General features: G+C 42.2%; 1 protein-coding gene across 2 annotated transcripts in view; it reads left to right on the forward strand.

Annotated features, from left to right (window-relative positions):
- The first annotated feature begins 177 nt into the window (after window positions 1-177).
- hibadha (3-hydroxyisobutyrate dehydrogenase a) overlaps window positions 178-10,193 on the forward strand; it is a 23,837-nt gene continuing 13,821 nt past the window's right edge. Inside the window, exons 1-4 of one of the 2 annotated variants that reach the window (XM_035620338.2) lie at window positions 178-302; window positions 3,862-4,022; window positions 4,276-4,385; window positions 4,565-4,686. In XM_035620338.2, the coding sequence (XP_035476231.1) occupies window positions 233-302; window positions 3,862-4,022; window positions 4,276-4,385; window positions 4,565-4,686 (463 nt within the window). In that variant the 5' untranslated portion in view covers window positions 178-232. Of the gene's footprint in view, window positions 303-2,941; window positions 2,962-3,861; window positions 4,023-4,275; window positions 4,386-4,564; window positions 4,687-10,193 lie in introns of those variants that run through there. The other variant, XM_035620339.2, reaches the window with a different exon arrangement.

Below are 10,193 nucleotides of genomic sequence, written 5' to 3' on the forward strand. Positions count from 1 at the left end.
AATAATAATGTACATACATGTTTGCGATTACACGGTGATATCAAGCGAATTCTGACAGCAGCGTCTAAGGAGCATTAACAAGTAGAAGCACAGGATGTCCCGCCTCTGCTTCATTCCCAGTGGCTGTTTAAACTCACCGAGAGTTGTGATTGGCCTTCATCACGACAGTGCCCGCTCGGCTCATCCTGGGCTTGACAGCTGTCACTGTGCGCCGAGGTCAAGGCAAAGAAGCATGGCGGCGTTGTTTAGAGGGTCACGAAATGTATTGTTAAGGTGGAATAAGCATGTCGACCTTGCCCACGGTAACGTATTCGCTCGTGTTGTCAGTTTCCCTCTCGCCGTCTTGTGTGTGTGTGTGCGCGCGAGCGGAACATGTTCTGCTCCAGCTTGTTAGCTAGGCTGTTAGCCCTTCTGAAGAAAGTAGGGACACTGACTGGCCATGTTAGCCGAGTGCTGCAGTCTGTGGACACAGTGTTCCTGAGTGAGCCACCTGCTGTGTGGTCCTCAGCCATGCGGCGAGACACCGTGTGTGACGGACACGAGCAACAGCAGACGTGACCTCTGTGTATAGACGTCTCCACATGGCTATGCGTTTTATCTGTGTGGGGTCACTCTGCTTTAGGTGTTGCCCCCCACAATTCTGCCGTTTCTCTCTACAATGCACACAACCACGGATTAGCCTTGGAATCCAAAGCCTACTCAATCTCCACTCCTCCCCTTCCCACCCTACAATGCCGTAGACACAACCGTGTGTCTGGATCAGGAACGAGGACTATTGATTTGGAACTCAGGGACCACTGCCATGATAAAGATACGCTGACCCCTGCTTCGCTGCATGTTTCCTGGTGGTGTTGAAATAGTGATGTTCGTTACTTTGTTTGAAACCCTGTACAGTATATTATATTTTCTAATTTCGCAAAGTCTTTCAGTCTCCACAGTGCCCAACAATCCCCACCCCCTGTGCCTTTGCTGTGCAGACATCACCCAGTCCACTGTCCACTGTGAAATGAATGCCAACAAATTGGTTGACATACATGTGTGAGCATATTGAACTAACCAGCTGCTGCTTACTATACTGTTCATAATATTCAGGTGTGGGTATGATATTAAGAGCGTTAGTTAAACAAAAAAAGAAATGAATCTGTGGCACTGACTAATAATGTATGATAAAATCTAGTGCTGATGGCATTCAGTTAGATTGAGGAATTGTTAATCTTGAGTAAGTAATCTTAAATAAGCCGAAAGAAAATGAATAAGACATCAGTTATTCATTGGGTGCAAAACATTTCCTGTTTTCAGCTTCTCAAATATGATATTTGATGGGTTTTTTTTATCATTGTAAACTGAGTAGATGTAAAAAAAATAAAAATGTTTTAGACTGTTTGTTGAACAAAACATAAAACCTTGGTTTAAGAGAAATTTACAATTCATCTGAAAAAATTATCAACATTTATTAGTGGAAATAATAAATTGTTTATAATCATATAATTATATATTTTTTAAATACTATACTTGATAACCAGAGGAAGCATTGTATGATCTAGAAAATTCTAGTGCTGAACGATTTGGGGAAAATATCGATTTTTTTAACAGATATTGTAATTGCGATTTGATTTGCGATTATAATTAGCGTGCGCGCACACACACTGACAGAGAGTGAGGTGTGTTGAAGAGGAGAAGTGGAGAGAGCTCTCTCTCTCTGTTAGCAGTCTGTCTCTTTAACGATGGAATAGTCGTGGGGTGTCAAACAACTCTCGTGCGGTTCTGTGTTCCTCACTTCTTCCACTGATTGTTGGCCGCTGTGGCGCTGTGCCAAGCGCGGATACAGGTTGGTGGTGTTGCCCTGGCACGTTCTGCACAACACCTGACGCTGCGGAGCATGGGCCTTTTTACAGCCGACGTGCTGTTCCCGTTATAGTTTAAGTTGGTTCACATTCATATCATCTGATACTGCAAAATGCAATGACGTTTAATGTGTTTGTCCAGTGAACCATGGGAAATTCAGAATGATGCATCATGTTGTTGCACCCTTACTAAGGACTATACAGGATTAAAATACATTTTTGGGTCATGCAAAGAGCAGGCTAGAAAATAGGGTAAACTGTGTCATCAGTTTTAACTACAGGAACAATGATCCGATACTAAGGCAAGGGAAATTTAATTTTATTTATGCGCACATTTCATACCCAGAGCCAACTCAAAGAATGCGACAGGTGGAAGCTCAAAGTATAAAGAACAGGAAAAAATTAGCAGATGAAACCACAAGAAAAACATCAAATAAATGTAAATAAAAAGACCAGTTTATAGAAGTAGGTTAAATCATAAGGGTAGAAATAAAAAGTGGTAGATTACCTGAAGTCAGTTGTGCAGGTATATGCAAAGAGTACATTGACCATGCAAATTACAGTGCAATTGATTGAAAACAGACAGTTGGGTCTTTAGTCTGGATTTAAAAGTTAGTTATTGCTGTCATGTCTGAGCTGGTCTGGTAATTTGTTCCACATCTGAGCAGTAAAGAACTTAAAGGCATCTTTGCCATGTGTAGTTTTTACTCCCTGACAAAACAGTAATCCAGAACCAGAGACCTGAGAGGAGAAAGTTTTGGAACATCCAGTCCCTAATCTGTTCAATGCGCTGTCCCACGTAGTCTATTTAACTGTAAGCTTGGTATATTTCTTTGTTATAAGAAATCCAAATATACATAGCTACATGTGATAATAAACCTTAAAATTGTGTGTATTTTCAGTTTACAGGATCATGTAACGATTAAACAACAGAGGTCCGATAATTGACCCCTGCAGAACTCTGTGCATTGTTAGTAAACGCTGTGAGGTACAGCTGCCAATTGATACAAAATAATCCCTGTCTTGAAGGGCAGGACTTGAAGCAACTCAGGACCGTATTAGAGAGACCAAGCTAGCCAAGGACAGAGACTAAACCAGATCAATAATCTGTGTTGAGGTTAGTGTCATTCAGAAGCTTGATACGAGCTGCCTTGGTTTTGTGGTGGGACCTAAATCCGGCAACAATTTTTTTCCTTCTTTTGCACTTCTGAAACATATAGTTTTTATTATTCTAAAGTATTACATCACACAGGATTCAATTCTTGGAAGAAATGTTTACATATATCACACCCTGACAGAATCGTCTGCCTGGTGTAAGCATCTGTTCAGTTGTTTTTGTTTTATTTTATAACATAGCTGCTTACTAGATGCAAGTGTGTCATGAACTAAATGTATTTGGTAATTTGGGCCAGCATTAGAGAGTATTGTATATTCTTGAAGGCAATGTTAAATGGGGTTTTTTTCATTGAAGTAACAGAACTGTGGTATCTACAATATATGTTGAAGGGTTGGTTTGATTTCAGGCAAGGTTTTCTGTTAGGTCTTCACTATCCAGGCCTGATTCTGTTGTTGTAGTCTGGTTGGCCCACGGCCAGAGTTTCCACTGTTAACCTGCCTGAACCTTGGCTGAGCCAGCAGTGTTTAATAGCTTGGCTAGACTTCCCAAAAGCTGGGGATACGTTACAACAGAAATATTTTGGTCTTTGGTTATTGCTTCTAATAATTGCAGTATTATCAAAGTATATTTACAGTTGCTACTCACTGCCACTTAAACTGCCACTCATAAGACAAAGTGACCTGTTATTTTTTTTAATTAGGTAAGCAGAATCAATGTAAAACTGCTAATAACATGGTGTTCTAGAAAACTCATGCTTGTCATAGCACAAGCCATTACATTTTTCTACAGCCTCTCTGAGGTTCAAAGTGTTTGAAATTAATTTGTCTTGTTCTGGTCTTGAGCTAAACAAAACGTCTCACCCTTTTTCTCACACTTCTCTTTTTTCTTTTCCTCCCTCAGTGTCAATGCGATCAATGGCTTCAAAAACACCAGTGGGGTTTATTGGTCTGGGAAACATGGGCAGCCCCATGGCCAAGAACTTGTTAAAAAATGGTTATCCCGTTATTGCCACTGACGTCTTCCCAGAGTCCTGCAAGGAGCTGCAGGACCTTGGTGCTCAGGTAACACAGTAATGTCAACATTTACACTATTCAGCAGGCCAAATCGGCTACAATTTCAATATTGAGAAGCACTTTTACCTTTCACTTTTAAGTCTTCTCTGAAAACCGCTAAAAATTCTCAGAACAGTTTGAGTCAAAAAACTATGTCCTTCTGAGTCGACAGGTTGTGACACATAAGAGCTGTCTGCAGTTTCTTCGTCAACGTGTTAATTTTGTGTTGGTGATATTGTGCAATGATGACTCCAACATTCAGGTGTTGGACTCCCCAGCAGATGTGGCAGAGAAAGCAGACCGCATCATCACAATGCTGCCATCAAGTCCCAACGTCATAGAGGTCTACACTGGCCCAAATGGCATCCTTAAGTAAGCAAACTTTTTTTTTACTCTGTGACGCGTGACGTTTATGCGATAAGCCCCGCCCTATCTCTTAAAAAACACACTTGCAAAGTGTTTGATGTACAAACAGAACAGGTTTGGCTTGAAAAAGCTTATTGCACGTACTGTACATGAAGTGCTAATGGCTTTTGTTTTGCCTTCTTCAGGAAGGTGAAGAAGGGAACGCTGTTGATTGACTCCTCCACCATTGACCCTTCAGTCTCAAAAGAGATGGCGGTAGCTGCAGAGAAGATGGGTGCCGTTTTCATGGACGCCCCTGTGTCGGGAGGTAATGTCTCACCTAAAGAATTAGTAATCAAACGCGTGTTTTTCACTTGCTGTCTTACACCAACGAAGCCGATCTCTGCCTGTTTAATTCTGTGTTGTAAGTGCCTGACTCTAGAAAAATGGAAGCTGATGTTTCTTAAACATGCTTTGTCTGAAGATTACATTTTTGTAAATGGTTTTCCAGGGTTTATTTTTTCTCTCAAAGAGTATTGCTACTGATCGGGTTATTCAACAGAAATGAGAGAACAAGACAACGGTGTCGCAAGCAGCATCAGACTGCTAGATTGTTCATTTAATACCAATCACGGTTCAAGGCCTATGACCCGTCAGCCTTGCTTCTCAGCTGTCTTACACTCTTGTGTATATCTAAACTAAGGGACCTTTTTGGTTAGTGCTTAGACATGGGTTGTAATTGTTGAGCGGGGCCAGCCAGTAGGTGCCCTCCCGAGATTTTTATTGCTGCTTTTGACCGGGGGACTTGAAGGCAAGGTTAAGGTTTTAAGTCCTCATTATGTTGGTGCTGTCCGCCTGTGACGGCTCCTTGACAGAGCACAGGATCACCAGTCGTCCTTAATGGGCTGAGCCGTGGTGGAGAATCCCGTGTCAGAGCTTTTCATGTTGATGGAGCCGTAATGGCGGGTATCCCATGTTAGTGCCTTTCATGTCAGATAAAGAGCCATAAAGAGGAGAGAAACTGCTCTCACATTGAGTGCAGGAGAGGAGTGGAGCGAGATAAGACATGAAGGAGACACTTTGCTGTAAAACTGTCCATCTCTTTGTCTCTGTCTTACTGTCTTGCTCTTTCTTTCTCTGCCTCTCTCTCTCTCTCTCTCACACACACACACACACACACACACACCTTTTGATTCAGGTATGCAGTTAAGGTATTCTACATCCTGATACCCCTGCATATCAGACTACTCATTCTGATCACAGTCTATTTGCTTTTTATTGCACAATGGTTTCATCCATGCTTCTCTCCCTCCCCCATACAAACATAGACTTGGCCCACACGGGCATGTTTACCAGCTGGCGTCAACAGAGCAGCCCGACTGTAGTCAGTAAGATCAGAGCCTTAAGCCTGTTACTCTCCCTTAACGCGCACACACACACACACACACACACACACACACACACACACACACACACACACACACACACACACACACACACACACACACACTGCACTGTTTACATATTATAGACAGTGCACAGTTCATGCGTGCAGTCCTTTGTGAAGTTTCTTCCTTTGCTGTCTCTTAAACTAAGCTCTCTTTTACTAGCCCGAGATGACCAATGATTTACCTACTACCTCTGGCCCCTGCATTTAGCTCTGCAGACACTCTTCTCTCACACATGCACATCCAGATGCACATGCTGCATGCACCCACCCACCGTGGCCTCTAGACATCCATATTCATAAGTGCTTCAGCAAGTTTAGCAGTGAAGTATGAGAAGAAAATGATCCGAACTGTGCAAAACTCTTTCTCTCAAAATGTATATTGTTGTAAATGGGAAAATATTTTAGGGTTTGGACTGTTGGTCAGATAAAACAAGAAAGGAAAAAAAGTAATCTATGACTCGAGGGACTTGTGATGGGAATTCTTCACCTGATATGTAATAGACAAAACATTTTCATGTCAATATCTAAAAAGAAATGGACTGATTAGTACGGTCAGTTGCAGCCCTAAGTGCACACACTGAAACACCCAGCCTCACTCTGAGCTGGGAAATGAAAGTTGGTGACGACGGTGTGACCCTGATAAGCCAGGTTAAACCTGTGGAGGCAGGTCATGAAAAAGTGTTCCAGTATGTGGCAACTCAAGAGGAAATAGCAGAGACCTGTACCACCCCCCCCACTCCCCACCTCCACAGTTCCACATCCCCTCACCACACCATTTACCACATCTCTGGATGGGATATGGGGTTACATGCTGTGTTCTAACCAGGAGATGGCACTCTACCCCAAATAGGCCACTGTCACACTCAAAAAGAATGTGTTTGTGTGTGTGTGAGACATCAGGTCTGCGAAATTACTCTTAATCGTTCTTGTATTAATACTGGATTTGCACAATTGAACACAATAACACATAAAGATGTAGCTCAACTAAGTAATTATTTTTAGTTAAAAACAGCTATCTTATATTTTATCAATATGGTAACATTTGACTACATTGACTTTTAAATCAATGCAGTCAGATGTGTTAGGTTTGAAGCAGATTGGCTTGAAAGTCACAGACACACTTGCCTCAGACTTGGTGTGATCGCCTGTGGTCTTAAACTTTTGCAGATGTAGTCTGTTCTTTTTGTGGTTTCTGTTTTGTTTTGTTTTTATTTAGATTTTTCTTTTGATATAAAATAAATCTTTTCATCTGGTGGTATGTGACATGGTATATTTTACACAGAAACGTGTATTTCTATGTTGTGTGCGTCACTGGAGGTTTGGCAGCAAACTGAATTGCAGAGTCATAACCCTTCTTGAAAAGAGCAACCTAAAAAAAAAAAAAACTTTCACTTTCTTCTCATTCCTTCTTGCACATTGACCATTGTCTTGGCTTCATGCAAACACTTTCCTGAATAGACGCAGTTATATTAACTTAGACACTGGCTTCTCAGGCGTGCTTACTTATGCTCGTACCACTGTCTGGTGTCATTAAAAACGTCCGCATGCAAACTTGACCCACAACAAAACAAGCTCTGATGTCACAGGCCCAGGGAGTTGGCACAGCGATGGCAAAAATAGGAGGTCTGGCTAACAAGCGACGGGGTCGTTAGAGGTAATTACCCAGAATTCCTGTGTTTGTGTCTTATGGTGGGCTGCCACTCTGCTAACGGACGGTGGCTTTAAAAAAGACCCTAAAAACCTTTTCATTGTGCTTTTTCCTAGTGCTGGGAAAAGTCGAGCTACTGGTACAAATGAAAGAAAGAAGGAGCCTCGCTGTTGTGGAACTGTGGGCGCTTGGGGTAATGTTGCTTGTTTGCGAGGCCTTATAATCCTCGGCTAACTACCTATTTAGGCTGAGTCTCGACACCACTCTAATCATACCCACACCACATCAGTGAAGCCCGAGGGCTGCAGTGTGTCATTTGCTGACAGTTTGAACGTCATCCTCCAGCCTGCAGGAGCTTGTTTGAGCCAAGGTTGGCAACGGTTGGTTAGTCAGTCAGCAGTGCCAATCCACTCCTCTGCCGACTGGTGCATAGGCTCTAGTTCTCCCTCCAGGCCGACACGACCCGGAGCGTCCTTCGCAAAGATAAACTCAGATTGTATCTTTCACTCTGGTTCTAACAAACAGTCGGAACTGAGATAACAATTAATAATAATTGTTATTAATTGTTACTTGTTCGGCAGTTGGCAAAACAGCCCCAACTCAAGGTCCACACATGGTTTTTCAATGGCTTTAAACCGTATTACATGGTTTTCTTCAGCAGATGGAGTTTTTTTTCCAAGAATTAACTTTCATTTTTAATTTTGAAGCCAGTATAGAAAAACAAAAGTGCAGTAAATTGAAGCAAAACCGCTACTGCACTTGCATATCAACAGCCATCGCAATGGAAACAGGGCAACCTCCATCTTCTGGTGAAGACCATCTGATAAAGTTGAAAACTCTGGAAAAACCTAGTCATTATGGGATTCTTTTGATTCTTGGGAGCGTTAAGGAGGACTAACTTGTTGAGTTTTCTGGAGTAATCCTAACTTTTCACACTAAAGCGGCTTCAGACATGTACTGAACTGAAGTCCACACATTTTCCTCAATATTTCCAGAGGGGCTGTATGTGAGAACGCAGATGTCTGCAAATAATGCTACAGACATGATTTTCCAGAACTTTTCCTGCCAGCCCCTTAAAATTTCCCAAAAATTTCTGACTGAGCCCATGTGAGAATACAGCAGCAAAATCTCCCCAAAATTCACAGTGAGCAAGTGGGAATGTTTAGGACTGACAACAAAAACATTTCTTTCCGCAGCAGATTTATCGCCATGTTCTGATTCCAGAATCATCTGTAAATCTTTTTTTGTTGGTGTGAACCTATTTATATACGGTCTATGGTGTGAACTGAATCTCCTGCTTTGTTCATTATGTGTGAAAGGTGTACATGGACATTTTCTGATGTTACAACACCACACTGATTGAGCAACAGATTTGAAACCCTCAGGTCTGTTGACACCAATAGAGAACCTGCACCTTCTGGAAGCGGTGTTAAAAGGACATTGGATTTGGAAGAATCATTTATTGTGGCAGCAGCAGAATTCACAGTATTCCCAAGGGGTTACTGTGGCCCCCGGAGATTCACATAGCTTCTGTCAGAAAGTAGGAACCATGTTGTGCATTTTTTTGTCACCAGCCCCTTGATCACTTGTTAGCTGTTCTTCACATGATAAATCTAAAGTTGTTGAAATGATTAGTTCACTAAGAAATCAATTGATTGATAAAAAATGAGAGAGCAAATATGTTTTTTAAGTAGAAAACCCAATTACCTCATTTCAGTTTCAAATTGTAACGATTCTTTGTGATAATAAAATTTGTGTCTATGGATTATGGACTGTTGTGTGGACAAAAAAGACTTGAAGATGTCACCTTGTGCTTTGTAAAATTATGATGACTTTTTTTTTTTAAAGATTATTTTTTTGGGCTTTTTCCACCTTTATTTTGACAGGACAGCTAGGTCAGAAAGGGGGGAAGACATGCAGGAAATCGTCACAGGTCGGATTCAAACCCTGGACCTCTGTGTCGAGGCATAAACCTCGAGGTATACGTGTGCCTGCTCTATCCACTGAGCCACCCCGGCCACACGATAATGGCATTTTTCTGACATTTTATTTACCAAATTGTGAATCATTTTATTGATTGGTTGGTTTTTAGCAGGAGCAACATTGTCTGCGGAGGTCTCCTCCTCTTCAAAACAAAAGAAACACAGAATAAAGCATTAGTGCCTGTGCAAATGTGATTTGAGGCCATTGACAGGCGACCAAAGGAAACAGACCTGATTAAAACTACAGATTGCTCTGGGTTGGAAAACTGTTGAATACATTTGGGATAATATAAGTAGTGGGAGCAGAGTGATTCTGGATGCATCTTACTTCCCTTTCTCCTTGGTTTCTCCAAGTTTTTATGGTTAAACCTGCCCCTGGTATGTCTGGTCAGAGGAAGGAGCAGTGGAGAACTCAGGCCAACCTAATCCAGTCTGAGAATGGGATTAATTGAGAAGATGAGTCTGGGAGCCTGAGAGCAGTTGAGTGAAGGTTAGTGGCAATTCTCTGACGCTGAGCTAAGGAATCAGGCTGGATGGGCAGGGGGGCGGTGCTGCCGCAGTCTGTCATGTTGATTGCTAACCAGCTCTAGAGAGCGTCAGCGGTCCAAAGACTATATTAGCATAACAAGGCTTTAACTGGCAGTTTCGGTGACACTGAGGGAGAATGAGGGGGTGCCAGTGGGAGGGTGCAAGTGACCAGGGACGGTGATGATGGAGGGGTGGTGATAGGGGCTCTCCAGCCTATGCTCCAGATG

The sequence above is a fragment of the Scophthalmus maximus genome, chromosome 22 (genome assembly GCF_022379125.1).
Source record: "Scophthalmus maximus strain ysfricsl-2021 chromosome 22, ASM2237912v1, whole genome shotgun sequence".
Classification (NCBI taxonomy): domain Eukaryota; kingdom Metazoa; phylum Chordata; class Actinopteri; order Pleuronectiformes; family Scophthalmidae; genus Scophthalmus; species Scophthalmus maximus.